This window comes from Crocuta crocuta, unplaced genomic scaffold (genome assembly GCF_008692635.1).
Source record: "Crocuta crocuta isolate KB4526 unplaced genomic scaffold, BGI_CrCroc_1.0 scaffold138, whole genome shotgun sequence".
Lineage (NCBI taxonomy): Eukaryota > Metazoa > Chordata > Mammalia > Carnivora > Hyaenidae > Crocuta > Crocuta crocuta.
The window spans coordinates 7,260,838-7,279,562 of NW_027532585.1; the positions used below are offsets into that span (position 1 = coordinate 7,260,838).

General features: G+C 38.4%; 1 protein-coding gene across 5 annotated transcripts in view; it reads right to left on the reverse strand.

Annotated features, from left to right (window-relative positions):
- TDRD1 (tudor domain containing 1) overlaps positions 1 to 18,725 on the reverse strand; it is a 39,569-nt gene that overhangs the window by 8,479 nt on the left and 12,365 nt on the right. For 3 of the 5 annotated variants that reach the window (XM_077779577.1, XM_077779573.1, XM_077779575.1), the window contains exons 5-20: positions 18,198 to 18,264; positions 16,933 to 17,049; positions 16,527 to 16,709; positions 15,873 to 16,016; positions 15,005 to 15,176; positions 13,856 to 13,942; positions 11,957 to 12,112; positions 11,723 to 11,830; positions 10,771 to 10,941; positions 8,919 to 9,161; positions 8,177 to 8,314; positions 5,574 to 5,684; positions 4,454 to 4,624; positions 2,268 to 2,543; positions 1,396 to 1,515; positions 66 to 182 (exon numbers count right to left, since the gene is read on the reverse strand). In XM_077779577.1, the coding sequence (XP_077635703.1) occupies positions 66 to 182; positions 1,396 to 1,515; positions 2,268 to 2,543; positions 4,454 to 4,624; positions 5,574 to 5,684; positions 8,177 to 8,314; positions 8,919 to 9,161; positions 10,771 to 10,941; positions 11,723 to 11,830; positions 11,957 to 12,112; positions 13,856 to 13,942; positions 15,005 to 15,176; positions 15,873 to 16,016; positions 16,527 to 16,709; positions 16,933 to 17,049; positions 18,198 to 18,264 (2,381 nt within the window). The remainder of the gene's footprint in view (positions 1 to 65; positions 183 to 1,395; positions 1,516 to 2,267; positions 2,544 to 4,453; positions 4,625 to 5,573; positions 5,685 to 8,176; positions 8,315 to 8,918; positions 9,162 to 10,770; positions 10,942 to 11,722; positions 11,831 to 11,956; positions 12,113 to 13,855; positions 13,943 to 15,004; positions 15,177 to 15,872; positions 16,017 to 16,526; positions 16,710 to 16,932; positions 17,050 to 18,197; positions 18,265 to 18,725) is intronic. The other 2 variants (XM_077779574.1, XM_077779576.1) reach the window with 2 other exon arrangements.

Consider the following 18,725-nt stretch of genomic DNA (forward strand, 5'->3'; position numbering starts at 1 on the left):
ACAAAATTTCATGTGCAAGAGAACAAAATATTTTCCCTTTAATATTTTACTGCAAAGAACCTTACTTGTGTATCTGGCACAGCACGCATCTCCAATTTTGGGTCTGTAAGACAATCGACTTTTCTGAGTATTGTAATATTCTACCATTTCAGCTGTCAACACACACAGTCTTTCCTGATCTTCTGAAACATAAAAAAGCAATCTTTTGTGAAGAAATTTTCTATGCTACCTGCTTAGACAGTAACCCTCTGTTTACATTTACATTGGAAGAACCCATGAAACCCCCAGTGGCCCTCGGACAGACAGGCTGCAGTCCTGGGCAAGGGGATGAAGGAAGCCTCCGGAGAGCTCAGTTCCAGACCAGGGTGGCCACCCTCTACAGAAACCTACTAAGTCCTACTTTCACAATTGTTCCGTGTACTTTTCAGTTAAGCTGTTCTAGTTAATAAGATAAAACACAGTTTTTCCAGTTCATCAGGATTTAATAAGCCTACTTTCCACTACACACATTCAAGATGATTATTTGTCATGCTGGAGATACGTTTAAGTGCCCTTGTTGGTATCACAATTTGTGGTTTGACAATTGGGAACAAAGGTTCACTTTCCCAGCCTTCAAGTATCTGCAAACTGTTTTGAATAGCCACCATCTAACTTGCACTACCTCTCTGACAACAAGGATAAACTCAAATATATTGGAAGAGATTCCTTAATCATAAACTTCCATGAAACAAAGAAAACATTCATATACTCTCTTCGTCAGGATTAGGGCCAGTGTAAAACATTTTTCTAAGTCTCTAAGCTGTAGTAACACTGATTATAGACTGATTACAAAGTACACTTTCAATATATCAAATTTTCTTAAAAGGTTAGCTTTGTAAATACAATTCAAATTAGATAGTTTTTTAGTTTTTTGTTTTTTGTGTTTTTTTGACAGACAGATCACGAGTGGGGGAAGGACAGAGAGAGAGGGAGACAGAATCTGAAGCAGACTCCAGGCTCTGGCTGTCAGCACAGAGCCCGACATGGGGCTCAAGCTGACAAACCCTGAGATCAAAACCTTAAATTGAACACTTAACCTACTAAGCCACCCAGGAGCCCCTAGATAGTATCTGTTTTTAAACAAGAAATTATACAGCAATTAAAGACAGGATTTTCTTATAAAAAGCTGTAGGCTGGGTAGGTGCTAAATGCAGGGCATTCCCTTCATGTTCACATTTCTGTTTGAATAACTAAATGTGCCTTAAGTGTTATGATGGTCAATTCTTCCTTAAAACATTGAATAAGACAAAAATTATCAGCCTCCCCTTCTCCTTCTTACTTCTTAAGGGATCCAGGTAAGTGTTTTTATTATACAGTTAAGAAGATATGAATAGGATTCAAATTTTGGTTTCTTACCTGGCATTTCATTTGGTAGAGCATAAAACAAGTGTGGGTTTACGATTTCTAATATGCTCGCTTGCACAGTTTTATTCACTGGCAATTCTATCGTCCTCCACCGCTCAGCTGAGGAGATGCCTGAAAACACAGAAAATAGATCTTGCATAAAACAGATCAAACTTGGTATTCTTTCCCAGTTATATATTTATTCACTCAATTTATTCATCAACTGCTGATTATCAACATTCATAAGTCCCTAAAATGAAAATCTCTATTTTCATAAAACAATCTATTCAATTTGAGGGATTTTGTGAGGGTTACAAAAAAGTCCAATCTAGGATGAGAAACTCTGACCTATTGCACTTCAGTGTTACTTCTGTAGTATATAAGATGTAATTCTTTTCTTTAATTTTTTCATATTTATTTATTTTTCAGAGAGAGACAGAGTGGGTGTGGGAGAGGGGCGGAGACAGACAGAATCTGAAGGAGATTCCAGGCTCTGAGCTGTCAGCACAGAGCCTGACACGGGACTTGAACTTGTGAACCATGAACCGCGAGACCATGACCTGAGCTGAAGTCAGATGCTTAACCAACTGAGCCTCCCAGGTGCCCCTATAATGTAATTCTTAAAACTGATTGAAACTTTAGAGGATACATAATTATATGATGTAAGATTACCTGATAAATGACTACACTAAAAATGAGTACAATATTTCATAAAACCATGTTTCAATAAATATTAATTTTCACAACCTATTATTAACCTATTTCCACAAAGCACATATTTCTACAGAACTGTATCATTTGGATGGAAAAATTTTCATAACCTATAAAAGCAAAGGATAACGTAAGTTTAAATAATGGTTAGATCAATGGTTTGAAAAAGTTACCTTGAAGCCCCAGGGCATCAGTTTGAGGATCGTGCTTATTAACAGGCCTAGTACTTGTCAAGTCTTTACATGGTGAACTACTTTTTAAGGCCAGATGTTCTTCAATCAGAATATCACTAATTATTCTGGGGTAAGAAGTGGAGACATCGGTGAGCTCAATTCCCGCTCCCTGTCCAGTGATTTCAACCACTCGGGCTTGGAGTTTTAACCCTGCAACACACATCTGAAATCTTGTGATGGCTTCTTTAGTCCAGTGTCTGTTTCTCGGCTCTATATCTGGCAAAGAAGAACAGCATTAAATAGAGTTCTGTGCCCAAGCTGCATCTTTGCTTCATTGGTGTCTGGGATCAGGTCCTTGTCAAGTATTTCATTCAGGTCAGTGATTTTGATCTCCTTTTTCAATGTTCAATTACATTTCTACGTCTTCCATGCCCAGGTTACAGATAATGCATGTGTAAACATACCACTAGGGTTTTTGGAGGCTCAGAAACTTCCTTTACTTTCCACACTAATGTATCTTTACCTGGTATTTTTCCAATAGGCAATAGGATTATTCTAGAAGCCACCATTGTGTTCTGTTAACATACACAATGATGAGTTGCCAATTCTGCTGGTAGGAGAAGTCAACCATATACTTTCACCTCCACGAGCAGTTTTCTAGTGGTAATTTCAAAATTTTTTTAAAGTACTTAACCAAAAATTATTTTTCTGCTAATTGCAGCTTATACCCTTATTTATTATTTTTTTTTATAACAGTGGTCCTCAAACTTGAGTATGCATCTCAACTACCTAGAGGGATCATTAAAACAGACTTTGGGGCCCATCCTAGATTTTCTAATTTAGCAGCAGGGACTTGGTCGGGGACAGAGAATCTGTAATTTGAGTAAGTTCTGAAGTTGATGCTGCTTGTCTGTGGGCCACATTTTAAGAAGCACGGACATGAAACGTGGTATTAAGAACAATCTGAAACATACTAAGTGTAGTAAGTAGGAAGAAAACATGCAAAAGGAAAAATAAAAGCATCTGTGCTTCTAGACATGAGCACTATTAACATTTTGGTATCCAATCTTCCATAAATTTTCATATGTGCATGGAACAATGCATGTACACATAATACTGATTTCTTTTATAAAGAAACCTTTGCAATAATATTATTATGGGTATGAGGCCAGGTAGTGTCAAGTGCTTTATATTTTTTATGTCTGTTAATTCTTTTTGCTTGTTTATTTTTTAGAGTGTGTGTGCAGGTGCAAGCAACAAGTGAGGCAGGGGCAGAGACAGGGAGAGAGAATCCTAAGCAGGCTCCGCACTGTCAGCACAGAGCCTGACAGGGGACTCGATCCCATGAACTGTGAGATCATGACCTGAGCTGAAATCAAGGGTCGGATGCTAAACTGAGCCACCTAGGTGCCCTTATGTCTTTTACTCTTCATGACTCTTTGAGGAAGGTACTATTATTTTCCAAATAAGGAAACAGAAGCACCAGAGTGTTTATTTAAATAATTTGCTTAAATTCTCACAACTCGTAGGTGGCAGAGGCGGTTCCAGAACCTGTCCTTTTAACCACAAATCTATTATGCGTCTCTTATAACTGTACTCCTCATGTCGTTACACGTAGCTGTCAACATTTTACTGACCGTGCAGTAAGAGCAAACTCTGAAATCCACCTGCGCATGCCAGGGAATCTCTGTCCTGAGCCTTCACTGTGTCCTCACAGCAACCATCTGAAATCGGTACTGAGGCTTTCAATCATACAGGTCATCCCTGAGCCCATCCCCTACCTAGCTACCTCGGGTGTTTTGCTAGTATTAACGGCAGTATAATGAATTTCCCTGTAGGTGAACACTGTGAGACTTCAAGACCATTTCTTTGGGATAAATTATTACAAGTAAAAACACTCAGATAAAAGGTAGAACTATTTGAAGCTCTTAAGAATCCCTGCAAAGTGTCTTCAAGAGATGATATCAGTTTTCACTCCCATCTCAAGCCCAGAAATGCTGTTGCTTCCCTATTTTTAACATCAACACTGAACACTCTGGCCAGTATCTTCAAAAGTACGTTTCTAAATTTTATAACATGAAGCAAGATCTTCTAGCTCACATGTTAAAATTATAGATGTTAATACTTAAAAGTACATCTGCCCTAAGTATTAGAAGACAGTTTTGAAAGTGTATTCTGCACCATACCTACTAGCCAGCACCGTATCCCCTGACACGGAAGTTTTAAAAATTTTGGTGGGATCATTTGGAGTTCATCTGCAGGAACTTCTTCCATGTTCCCATAATCCACAAAATGGACTTTAACGTTTCCACCCGGCAAGATTTCCTTGACTAAAGCACGATACCAGTTACCATCACCTGTATTTAACACAAAGTTTGTAACACAGAACATGATTTTCCTTCTATTAATATTTGAAATTTTTACCTCAAAAAATCCTTTGTATAAAGTAGCTAATAAATTTGCTCTCCTTCTCCAGACAATGCCTTTAGTTCTCATTCAGAAATCCCCAGGAGAATTATCAAAATTTGTTTTTAGAATACATCCAGGGACTCCTGGGTGGCTCAGTCGGTTAAGCAAACAACTTCAGCTCATGTCATGATCTCACGGTTCGTGGGTTCGAGCCCTCCGTCAGGCTCTGTGCTGACAGCTAGCCCAGAGCCTGGAGCCTGTTTCAGATTCTGTAGCTCCCTCGCTCTCCAACCCTCCTCTGCTCATGCTGTCTGTCTGTCTCTCTCTCTCAGAAATAAAAACATTAAAAAATTTTTAAAAAGAATACATCCAAAATTTTAATAGCACCACACATTAACATCTAATATAAATTTAAGATTTCACTCATCATCTATCCAATAAACAGAACGTGAACGTGAAGGTAAGACTTAACCTTGAAAGTATCTGTCAATCTGGAAGGTTTATAATAATACTCTCTTAACTAATGACAAATTGTCTTGTTATTAGTAAAATAATATAAAAATAGTAGAAAAACTCATACAATGAAATTACGGTGTTTCATAAAACATACTTTCAAACTAAACATACACAGGTGACCAGAAGAAACAAGAAACCTGCAGTGAACAGGTTTCCCCTCATCTGACTTACTTTAATATCAGAAATTCTGGAAAGAAAAGCATGTAATGAAATTTAACAAACTGAGGTAAGAGAGTTTCATTTGGAGGCTCCTTGTTACAAAGTCTTGATTGTGAGAATACGTGCTTCAACATCAGGAAGAAAACACACATTCAAAATAGGGCTGAACATCAGGAAACAAAACTTTGTATCAAAGTTGAAATCGTCCCAACTCCAACTTACCTGCAAAAGGAGCACAACACAGTTGCCCTATTTCTGCTTTAAAATCACTGGGCACCTTCTGCTGGCAATATTCTGCTAACGACTTATTCAAATCATTGAGTTTCTTTAAAGCTGAAAATGCAACATACATACAGCATTTAGAATTTTAGAAAGAATGCAGAATACAGACTTCTTTTAAACTCAGGCAATGTTTTGATCATAAAAACCTCAGGTACGTTCCCAAGCAACTTATTAAGTCACTAAGTTACCAGGTGTTTTTCTCTTTTCCTTATTAAACACCTAACTGGGAAAGTAGGTGGTTATTAGTTAGTGTCCACTATGGCGCCGTGACCTGCATACCAGAGCATGAGCTGTGCACAGGGACAAGAACAGAGCGTACAAGCCTGTACCGAGAGTGGCACAAACTGTCCTGAGGAGGACATACAACGACCAGGTGGATGGCACAGACGTCTGCTAATGAAACACGGACAGGTGAGCTCCGCATGCTAAAGCTTTCATACAGAAATAGGACAGAGAAGGAGAGGGTATTCTAGAAGAAATAGAGATGGCTCTGAGGCAAAGTACAAAATTAAGCAACCAAAATTCACTTGGTGGGAGTAGTTTGACAAAGCAGGGAAGTGGAAGGTGAACCACTGAAGAACATACCAGCAACGTGCTGGGAAAGTACCGACCACGGAGAGCTTTAAAATGCTGAGTCAAGGGGCCCCAACACCACAGAACATCTTAATGAAAAACAACGATCTTTTAAAAGATGAGGCAAAGGCCCCATCACAGACATGGAAAGTAAACTATAACAAGTCAGAACTGTCACCCTTCAGTTTCACAAAGTTTAAGACACACTATTGAAAATGGTGTGGGAAAGGCGTGTGTACATACTGTCAGTGGAAATTAGCTTGGCCACCCTCTTGAGGGCACTTTCCAAAGCATGAGCACACACATCCTTTGACTTAATAATTACACAGGAATCTGTCTGAACAGCGTACTCCCAGAATAAAGTCAGAGAGTACACGGAATGTTTCAATAATAAAAGGTTGGATAAACCCACACAGTGAAATACTACATAGCCATGAAAAGGGAAACCAAATAGCAAAGTGGCTTCCCAGACTGGATCCTGAACTAGAAAAAGGACATTAGTGGGAGCAGAAAGGGACATTGGGTGAAATCTGATCACGTCTGGAGCTCAGTTGTGCCCATGTTGTTCTCTCAGTTGTAACAAATGTACCACAATTCTGCAAGATGTTAACTACAGAGGAAGCTAGCTGAGAGGCATAGAAGAACTCCTTACCATCTCTGCAACTTTTCTGTAAATCTAAAATTATCCCACTATTAAAAGTTTAATTTAAAAAAAGAATGAAGAAAGGACTATGTGGGGACAAAAAGCAAAGTGTAAAAATCACTTATGGCATTTTACCGAGCACGCCTACACAAATAGACACACATACATTCACACAAGCATATGCACAGACTACTCCTGAAAAGATATTTAGAAAACTGAGAGGGGACTGAGAAACTTCCCACTATACACTCTTTTTTGTAACTTTTGAATTTTGTACCTTAGGCTTATATAATCAGCTATAAAAAGTAACTTTAAAATGTCAAAGTCTTATGCTGTATGAAATAGTGACCTACCTACCAGATAATTCTGAAGGGAAGGATAACAAATCTCACAAACTGAGAGCCAGACGGACTTAGGCAGTTAGGGTAATGTCCTCATTTGATAGAGAGGAAAACCAAGATTTAGAAAAGCTAAAATTAATGACCCTTAGCAGAACAGCTCAATGAAAAAGAAGGGATGCAAGTGTGAGGATGTGAAGCAACTAAAACTCTCAAATGGACAAGTGTCATAACAATCACTTTGGAAACTTTCTGGCATTCCCTGATAGGGAAATGTTCATACCAGTGTCATTTTATAACTCAGAACTAGAAACAACCCACATGTCCAACCTTAAACAGCAATAAATCCACTATGTACATTCACATAGTGGAATACAACATGGCAACAAGACACAAGCTATTGCCACATGTGAAAAAGAACTGACCTCACAAACAATGTGAAAAAAAGTAGCAAGGCATACAAGAGCACACAGTGTAGGATTCCTTTTAAATAAAGTTCAAAACCAGGAAAAACTAATCTATGCTATCAGAAGGCAGGATAGTATTTACTTTTTAAAGAAAGGGTAGTAATCAGAGGAGAAATGGAGGAAACTTCTGGATTATTGGTAATGCTTTATTTCTGGACATAGATGTTGGTTATTCAGGGTTTTGACTTCCTGATAATGTGTTATGCAGTACTATTTATGCACTTATCTACATGCCTGTTTTAATAAAATCAACCATTAAGTTTAATTTTCAAAAACAAATTTAGAAGACATTTTTTGAAATCTAAACTGGTTTAAATATAAAGAGAGGTTTTTGAAGATAGAAATAATAGCTTAAAATGGAATAAAAGGCAACTAAGTATAACCCAATCTTTCTTGGAAGTAGAAATATCTACTTGGACTTTTTTTGAAAGACAGTACTTTTATTATTCAGTAAACTCATCTTCAGTTATTATCTATATCAATGTATTTGTAAAAAGAAATCAATGAGACGAGTCAACTTACCATCATCTTTAAGCATATGGCAGTAAAATTCTCCAGGACTATATATCATACAGACCACAACATCTACTGTTTGGTCAACAGTAAGTTCAACCCATGTCCACTCCAATGGATTTAGTTTTGCTGCTACGCCCAAGGGAACTGTGAAAATAAATGAACATTTCGCAAAACAAATGGTCAAAACGGGAGTGGGAGGTGGGGTTGGTGAGGGATCTGCTTTTGAAGAACTGAATTTCCAGAGACTTTCTTAGTGACTTTAGAGGAAAGTTAACCAGTATTACAATTAGCCATAACTACCTCACTGAATTTTACATTCTTACTGACTGATCCTTCAGGAACTAGTGACCCATGAATTTTTTTTTTTTTTTCAGTTCTTAAACAGTTCTCATTTACTTGTATATAAATGAATGCCTGAGTCAAAAAGACAAGGGGCGCCTAGGTGGCTCAGTCAGTTGAGCAGCTGACTTCAGCCCAGGTCCTGATCTCGCAGTTTGTGGGTTTGAGTCCCATATCGGGCTCTGTGCTGACAGCTCGGAGCCTGGAGCTATTTCAGATTCTGTGTCTCCCTCTCTCTGCCACTCCCCCACTTGTGCTCTGTCTGCCTCTCTCAAAAATGAACATTAAAAAAAAAAAAAAAGACAAAAGGACACTCAACATGAACTCTTTTTGAAAATAGGAGAATCCACACATACACAAAACTGTCTGAACTCCAGCACGGACATTATCAAGGACACATTTTACTTACCCCTGGCTTCTTTCACAACACTGGGCTTATCTGTCAGCGCCCCTGTCTCCCCCACGGCAAAGCCGGCATCTATGAGAACTTGGGTAACACTGATGTGCGGCGTCACAGATTTATCTAGAAGCTCCACTAGAGAACTATTCTCCAACTTGTCTGCCACCTTCACCGTGATCATTTTGTTCTGTACAATTTTTTTCATCAGACAAATAGCTTCTGGAGTCCAAATTCCTAATGATGGCTTTACTCCTAACAAATAATTTTTAAAGAAATGTTAAAACTATTTCTTGTAAGAAGATTTAGAAATTTAGCCCCCAATTTCCACACAGTTAAGGAATCTGACAAACACCAGAACCAGAAAGTCCCACATGAGCAAAAGGATTTTCTAACCATGAAAATGAAGGCAAAATTACAAAAATTGCTATTCTTCTAAGTACACAAAACATAATTCCACTGATATGAAATGTCCAGAAAAACAAATCTCTACAAATCTCTAAGATAGAAAGTAGACCAGTAGTTGCCTAGGGAGATAGGATTAACTATCAGTGGGCACAAGAAACTTCATCAGGGTGATGGAAATATTCTACAAGTGGATTATGGTGATGGCTACACAACTTGGTAAATTTACTAAATATCACTGAATTATATACGTAAGACCAAAAATTTTGGTATGTAAATTATGTCTCAGTATTTTAAGAAGGTCATAAACAAAAGTATAAAACAATGCAGGAAGAAACACCAGTCCGTTAGAATGACATAAATACATCAGTAGCAATTACTACAAAGGCACGTAACAGATTAACAACCCAAAGTTATGCCTAGTCTTTCCAGAAAATAAAAGCGCGTAACTTCAGAAAAAAAAAAATGTTCAGCCTCACTGGTAATACAATAATTGCAATGATTTAGCTTTAATTTATCATCATGAAATACCGAAGTGTCTATCTGGTGTACCAATCTGTGAAGTAATGGGCTCCCCGCTCTATTTCTGGTAGGTGTGTAAACTAATTCTACTCTTTCTGGAAAACAATCATAATATATATCACACACAAAAAAAACTACCCACAACACTTTTATTTCACCTAAGGAGAGACTTTGTGACATCACTACATTTGCAACCTACCCTAAAGAAATGCTCTTGGACAGGTTGCAAAATGTAGTTAAAAAATTACTGCTAGCAGTGTTCCAAGAACTTGAAAATATCCTTCTGATAACTGTATACTAGTTCAATTATGGTACCTTTGAATAAAGTCAATTTATTAACATGGAAAAAAGCCCTGGCTCTTGGTGGGATAAATTATATATACAGTTAATTTTTTTTTTTAACGTTTATTTATTTTGAGAGAGGGCAAGCACCCACGTGAGGAGGGGAGGGGCAGAGGGAGAGGGAAAGAGAATCTTAAGCAAGCTCTATGCTCAGCGTGGAACCCAACACAGGGCTCGATCTCAGGACCGTGAGACAATACCTGAGCTGAACTCAAGTCAGACACTTAAAATGACTGAGGCACCCAGGCATCCCTACATACAGTAATTTCTAAGCATAATGTTCTGTTTTAATAAGCAGGTTTTGCCCTACTATATGTCATGAGTCCACTTCTATGATATTTATCAATGATGCATCCTCTATAAATAGCAAAAAATATTCAATTTCATAACAATAGGTACATTAAATTATAGTTTATTTTATTAGAGATAGCAAAGTAGTCCTGTGTATTTCCTAAATGTTCTATTAAGGATTTTTGCATTAAGAGAAATTCTAAATACATTTTTTTAATCTTCTCGTTGGTTCAGTTTCATTTCCAATGCTCTTACTTTAGGATCTTGGTATGTGAAGAATACGGGAATCGTAAACATTTCGTACCTGCCAGCACACACTTTATAGCTTGCATGGGCAATTCCAACAACTTTGGTGTTATGGGACAAAGTCTCGTCAAACTAAGGATTTCAAAGTTTCCATAATCTACATATCCGACCAGTACAGACTGCTCAGAAGCATAAGCTAAAACAGAGGCCCGGTACCACTGATCATCCTCTGGAAAAAAAGGAGACTCAGTCACAAATCATTTTCCAGTGCAGCTATAAATACAAACTCCCCCTCCCAAATCTAGAGAAGCTCATCTGTAAGCTTTCGTACAATATCAAGCTTTACCGAACAACGTATGTTTAGTCAACAGTGCTTCCTCTGCTTATCGGAAGCCTTCAACTCCTAAAATCTCCTCTTTCTGCAGGCCTTAGACCCCTCAGGTCATGGGCTGTCAGGTCACACTGAACTCACAAGGACAGAGTCTTGCTTGTCAATACAGGAACAACTTGCTCAGCATCAAGGGGGCTAATTTTACAACACCTGGCAGTACGAATCAGCCACACTCCACCAGCCAAGCAACCAGTTTACAGGAAGCCTGCTGGGCTCCCCGCTTCGGCAGAGATGAACCGAACCCCCTCACCACAGCTGCGCCCTGACAGCTCCGAGCTTCCAGGACCTGCGGGAAAGCTGGTAAAGACATGAGCCTGGGAGAGTCCACATTCACATTCTCGTGTGAATACAATTATCTGCACCAGTCCCCAAAACTAAAGGGCTGACAAGACAATAAAAATTTCCTTTACCACCACCCGCCAACAGGCCGCCTTCACAGGCCTTCTACCCTTACACACTTTGACTCCATTTAACTGGATGTATTTAAAAATATGATTGGTGCGCTTTCATACTCAAATTTTGAATGCAGCCAAACAGCGCAATATGAAGATTGTTTTGGGTTTGTTTTTTACTTCATTTTAAGTAAAAAAAAAAAAAATCAGGAAAACTCTTTCCTCACCTGAGAATTGTGCACAACAGATATCACCAATAGTTGGATAAAAATCTGAGCGTGGAGGCACCTGACGACAGTACTCGCTAAGGGATGCCTGAAGTTCAGCGAGCTTATCTGTAGGTACAGATCACATCTTAAACAAAAGACATAAAAACCTACACATTATCTTCACTTTTGCATGTTGAGGCTCTTGAACTACATGGGTTATATTGATAGGACAGATCAAGAAAATTTGCTTACGTCCACTTTGTAGCTGTTGACAAAAGAAGTCTTCTGGAGTCTGAATGTGGGCGACCACACCGCAAAACTCATCACCTACATTCATGGTTAACACTTTGGGGATCAGATCACTTCTGTCTACAACGACTTTGTTTTCAGCTGTCATTTTTCCAACATCTTCAATACCACCGTAACAGAAAACAGAAAAGCAAGACATTTTGGTTTCATTAATTTAAGTTCTGCAGTTTTTCAGGCCCAGTCAGGCTCCTTCCAACACCTCCGGGCCTTAACACATGCCATTCTTCTTTCCTAGAACACACTCCCAATCTCTCAGCAATCTGATTATTTCCTGCTCAATGCCACCACCTTGAAAGGGTTTCTCTCCGAATCGGGGTTAGGTGTCCTTTGCAGGTGCTCCCACTGCATGTGCGTGCATATCCTCCATCATTCCATTTTATAATCTCTTCTGTGTCTGTACTCATCACAGAACACTCTCCATGAAGGTACCTCCACAGTCCCTCAGTGAAGCAAATACTGCTCAGAAGACGTCTGTTCCTTCCCCCTGGACACTCCCCTCTAGAAGCATCTGCCTTCCTATTGCTGTCAACTTCTTCCCCATCCTCTATCCACCCTCTTATCATGGTTCCTCACTTGATGTTGCAGGCCCAGGTCAATCTCCCTATTTTTTCCTCACTCTACACTCTAAGATACCACCAACACTTATGGTTTCAACCGTGACTGCCATTAGGCCAGTGTTTGGTTTTCTCCTCCAGATGGCAAAGAATTACTGAAAGCTTTTCAGCAGAGCTGTCACACCAAGATTTGTGTTTTAGGGATATCATAGAGACAGTACTGTAAGAATATAGATGGGAGACAAAAGGTAAAGTCACAAGGTTGTTGCAATTGTCCTCAAATAGTAAGGATTCCTGAACTAGAAAAAGATTTTTTTAAAAAAGTCATATACAAACAATATTTAGGAAAAAACACCAATAAAGACTTGGCAAAGGACAGGAGGATTTAAAGATAAGTCAATTTGTGTATATGAAAGATGCATCCAATCACGGCACCATTAACCTGGCAATCACCTCTGGATGAATGAGCAAGAGACATACTTCATGGTCTCCAAAGTAATTTGTAAAAGAACAAAGTGAAAGCGAAAACACTGCAATAAACAATACATAAAACGAGGCAGTGAGAAAAGTGCCAGCAGCAAAACTTCTTGGTTCTCTTATTATACTAAATGGAATGCCACATACATAATTAAACTAGAAGTAAAAAAATTTAAGAAGAAATAACATCTTATCAGAACAGAATGTTATATCACTATTTATTATTTCTAAAATACCCAAATAAACTTGGAAGAAAAATTAAACTAAAGAAATGTTAGCTAAAATCCTTCAACTCAAAGTGTCATGATATTGAGTACCTTAAAATTTCTAAAAATTAAAAAAATTTTTTTTTTTTTTTTTTTTTTGAGAGAGCAAGAGAGAGAGACAGGGTGTGAGCAGAGGAGGGGCAGAGAGAGAGAGAGGGAGACATAGAATCCCAAGCAGGCTTCAGGTTCCAGGCTGACAGCACAGAGTCTGACACGGGCCTTGAACTCACAAATTGTGAGCTGAAGTTGGACACTTAATTGACTGAGCCACCCAAGAGCCCTAGTGCTGTAAAAATTTTTGATAATCATGTCAAAGATTAATCTGGAAGATGGAAGGAAAACAGGCAGGGAAGACTGAGATTAGACAGAATGTACTACTAAATAAAAAAGCATCACCTTTCTTATATAAATTTCAAAGAATGGTTATCACTTCCATTAAATCGGACAGCGCGACAGGTCTGCCCTTTTTTGTTGTTGTTGTTCAGTATAGAAGATACTTTTCAGTACCCAGAGTCACTAGACTGTATATTAATCTGTATACTCACTTGGATCTGCACTTTGCTTCTTAGAATTTTGTCCTTTGGGTTTCAAGCCATATCCCATTTCTATGAGCACATCATCTAAGAGTTTTCCTAAAAATGATTTAGAAAATATACCTCCATTGATATATTATACCAAGTAATAGGAGAAAGGTATAAATACAAATGAGTTACAATCATGTGATCTAGAGATTATAGCTATTAATACACTTGTACGTGCAAAATATAGTTTCCAATGCTCAGCCCTAAAAATTGAGGCAAAATTCCCATCATCACTTGGCAGAAAATCTAGTAAACTATTTCACCTCAAAATTCTGGATAATATGAAAGATTTAGTTACCACCTCACTGGTATGCTTAGTATGGCCGCCATTTTTGAGAAAAAAATAAATTTCATGTTAAAATAGGACTACTTTTTCTCAAAGTATGGCTGAAACAAGGCTTGGCCAGCATGATACAAACTTCAAGTTCCTTGAAATAACATCCAGAAGCCTAGGTCGTTAACACCAAACATACACAGCAAAGAAAGAAAATAGATTTTATACTTAATTTCACAACAGGATTAAATGAGTTTTCTACCAAGTCACCAAGTGATGCTGGGTCTCTATAAGTAGAAAGATAACTTTTAATAACTTGAAACGGAGAGGCAATTTTGAGCACACTATAAGAAGTCACTTTTCAAAGACACAGAAAGCCAGCAGAGAAGAACAGGATTCCAAGGTGTTTCCATTTAGTATCCCACTTACACGCTAGCCACTCACCGTCTCAACACTAACCCAGTGCAGTTCTGCAAAGGTTGTTCAAGGAAAAAGCACTCATGAGACAAGCATGGACAAATTCATAAATACTTAAATTTTTCTCAATAAATGAGTAGAAATCATGAATAGAGATCATAATGGCTGCATCAAAAGGATAACACAGTTATCCCCACACTAAGTCTAGATATAGCCTTTTCACCCACCCAGTTCTATGAATGTTGACAAACTGCCAACCACAAGAACAGGCCAAAGCCATCTTTTCAACGCAACCTGAATGACTTCCGAGCGAGCAGGGTTTTACTACTTGGCCTCACTTTGTGTTTCTATTTCTTCTCTGTGTAACAAGACTAAATAACATATTAAGTGCTACATCTAAAAAAGAAAGATTTCGATCTTACCTGAGCTTGACAGCATTACATCCACAGCAAAAGTAACCACCTCCTCTTTTAAGATGTCGACAATCTTTATAGAGCAGTACTGCTCCATTAACAGCGATTTAACAGTTTTGATACATTCATTGCTCCAATTCCCCTCTGTTGGCATAACACTGGCTACAAAGCACTTTATGGCCTGAAAGATTTTATGTAAGTTACTAAAAAAAAAATTACCATCTGAAAATGACTTTTTCTAATTTAATGTGAATATAATTTCTGCTGAAAATTTATTAGAAATTTTTAAAAACTAACCAAACAATTTTATGTATAATTACTTGTCTCTCATAGTACTCTAACCCACAGTGCTTTTAAGGGATAATAATTATCCCTCATATACACATAAATTCAGGCTGCCTCCAGACAATGCAATAAATATAGAAATGATCATTTTAGGGGCCCCTGGAGTGGCTCAGTTAAGTGTCCAACTCTTGATTTTGGCTCAGGCCATGATCTTACAGTGATAAGATCGAGCCCCGCGATGGGCTCTGTGGTAGGTGTGAAACCTGCTTAAGATCCTCTCTCTCCCTCCCCAAGACCCCTCCCCTGATTATGCTCTCTTAAAAAAAAAAAAAAAATCACTTTAGAAGACCAGATGGATAAGATGTCCCTAAAAATGCTGTTTCTCATCTAAGTACTTAATAACGCCTATTAAATGGAGCCAAGAATGCCAATGATTGTTTATCTATGTAGTAAAAGATGAAAAATATACCAAAAGGTACTTTTTCATAATAACCATCACAGCATAGAACAAGAAAATACTGTGCCCATCAAAATATTTTTAAAAAGCTCCTTTGGGACACTGTTGGAAATTTAGAAAATGAAAAAGACTCACACATGGAGGAAATAAGTCAATGTTTCTATTTAGTTGGTGAATTCTGTTTACTGGAAGTATTTCTTCATTTCCATAATCAATATATAAGACTTGTGCCTTCTTCTGCAGCATATCAACATCTTGTATTACTACTCTGTTCCAGGTCTGAAAGTGTAATAGAGTGGTGCTCTGCTTCAAAACAGCATTTCATAATCCTACACTTAAAAACTCTCAGCCAGGCTACAGAACACACAAAGGGAAGGCCAGTGCTCTGGTGAGGCACTTGCTAAGTTAATTTTCTAGGAATCTGGCTAAGAAACCCCTAAATTTGTCGATTTAACGGACTTTAATATGCACAACCATTCCCCGGTTATTCTAGCCCACAAGACACTAAGACACACAAATGCCTCAGCTACAAAAATAAACACAAGCTCCAGGACTCACAATCACTGTGTAACTGGCAACTGAGGAGCCTGTGAACAGAGCAGGAGGGAGCAAGGGCACGAAGGAGGTCACCGGACACACCTGCAGTACTGACCGAGGAGGAGAAACAGGAGTGTGACCAGAGCCTCTTGCTAAGCCATCAAATACATTATTAAAAGCTCTGGTGTCAAGTTCATATGAGCAAAGTAAAGTAAAACATCTTGTTAAATAATTCATTTCATCGGGGGTTACCTGATCAACAGTATACTTGGCAACACAAACTTCCCCCTTAACAGGAATATAATCCTCTTCATGTGCCACGTTCGCATAGGCTTCCTTTAAGCGTGCAGAAAGCTGGTTCATGTATTCTAAAACTTCTGAAGAATATAACTGCACATAAAAGTCACTTGGGTGCTTGAATTCAGTAACTGTACCCTTTCAAAGACAGAAAAGGTGCAGTAATTCACTGAGAACACAAGCTAATATGAATTTCTTAAGTTTTATTACAAAACTTTAGAAAGGTATTACAGTTTTTGCACTCTACCAATTTCATCAGTTATATATTGTAGCTATCTTATAAATTCAAACTGAAAACAGGAATCAAGGAATAAAAATCTATAGTTCTTTGGATCTCTGCCTAGATAAATTAAACAAATACCTTTATTTCCATGGTTTTCCTGAGTTGCAGACTTCTTAAATCAGAAAACATTATCTTATCAGCACTACTGGCTGCACTAATGGCTATTTCTTTAGTAACTCCAAGAGGGTAGTCACCCTGGGTTAAAAAAGAGAGAGAAAAGAAAGAAACATAAGCTTGCTTGCATAAGCACATGTGTCAGTGATACTGTGGCCACTATTTGCTAGAATTGAGGCAAAAATAGCCTCTCAGGCTTGAACAAGAAGAGTAGAGAAACGGTGTGCACTTCAAGACCCAATAAAACGCACTGTCTATAGGCCACATACAAAGCACCGGGATCACTTAAGAATCAGGCCATAATGGGACGCCTGGGGGGCTCAGTTGGCTAAGCACCTGACTTTGGCTCAGGTCATGATCTCATGGTTTGTGGGTTCAAGTCCTGCATCAGGCTCTGTGGTGACAGCTCAGAACCTGAAACCTGCTTCATATTCTGTGTCTCCCTCTCTCTTTGCCCCTCCCCTCTCTCTCTCTCTCAAAAATAAGCAAACATTAAAAAAAAAAATCAGGCCATAATGGTGATGATAATGTTGAGTTCATATAATAAAAAGAGGGAGTTCGTGTTTTAAGTTTGTATGTGTTCACATTTTATAGGAATGAATTTTGAGGAAGTCAGAATTTTTTTTTTTTTTTTTTTTTAGTAGAAGCTAGGACCAGCTAGAGAATGCTGAAAATCATCTACTGACATGAACTGGACACTATTAGTATTTTTCAGATTACGAATGATTTAGCCCATGGAGTTATCTAAATGAAAGAGTAGTATTAGAGAAAAAATGCTCCTTTGGTAGCAGAGCCCTGCATCAGGACTCTGTACACCGAGCCAGGACCACGGGCATGCAGGGGCTCTCTCGAGAGCCCAGATGAATTTACACAGAGACACAGCCTTCCCAAGTCCTTCTGGGAAAAGAGCTGGGCACACACAATGCTCAAAGACTCCCAACAGTCACCCGATCGACCATGAAGATGTACACATTTACTCAACAATAAACTTTTGTTTTTAAATCAACACTGGTGCAGGGCACCTGTCTGGCTCAGTCAGTAGAACACGTGACTCTTAATCTCAGAGTCATGGGTTCAAGCCCCTTGGTGCCTCACTGCGGATGGAGACCATTTAAAAATAAACGCTGGCAAAATGAAGAAATAAGGGGTAAGTATTTTATTAGGCTTAAGCCCTCTTAATTCAATAAAAGGCAGTAATTCAAAGTTTAAAGGCAAAAGGTTTATCATACCTCATTTTTTTTCACTTCCATGTTCTTAGTTTCAAAAGGTGATTTACTATCTTCACGTTTGTGGAAACTGAAATAAAGCAGCTGATTATAATACTTCCAGTACAGAGCCAATTAAGAGTAGGGGCCACAAAGACGTTAAACGCTCAATCAACAAAATCCAGAAAGGAAAAAACAGCTTCTTCCAGAGAGAATCGCAGTAGTAACAAAGCCAAATAGTCCAAGGCCAGCAGTGCAATGGTCTACCCTGTACACAGGCTTGCGACCTCTTTCAAAGCCACCTAATTAAAGGGATATATACAGCCACGATCTCCAAGCCCCAGCTTCCTCATCTGCAAAATGGAGATAATCCTTACACGACCTCAACAGTTTTGAGGATCAAATGAGCTCATAGATGTGAAACTGCTTTGTAAACTGGTAAATAACATGCCAGTAGGATTTTTGTATTTTAAAATCACAATTCAAGAGGCACTGTGAGAGCTCTACCTTAGCAAAATTCAGGAAAGAAGACATGAATAAAAGTAAGGCATT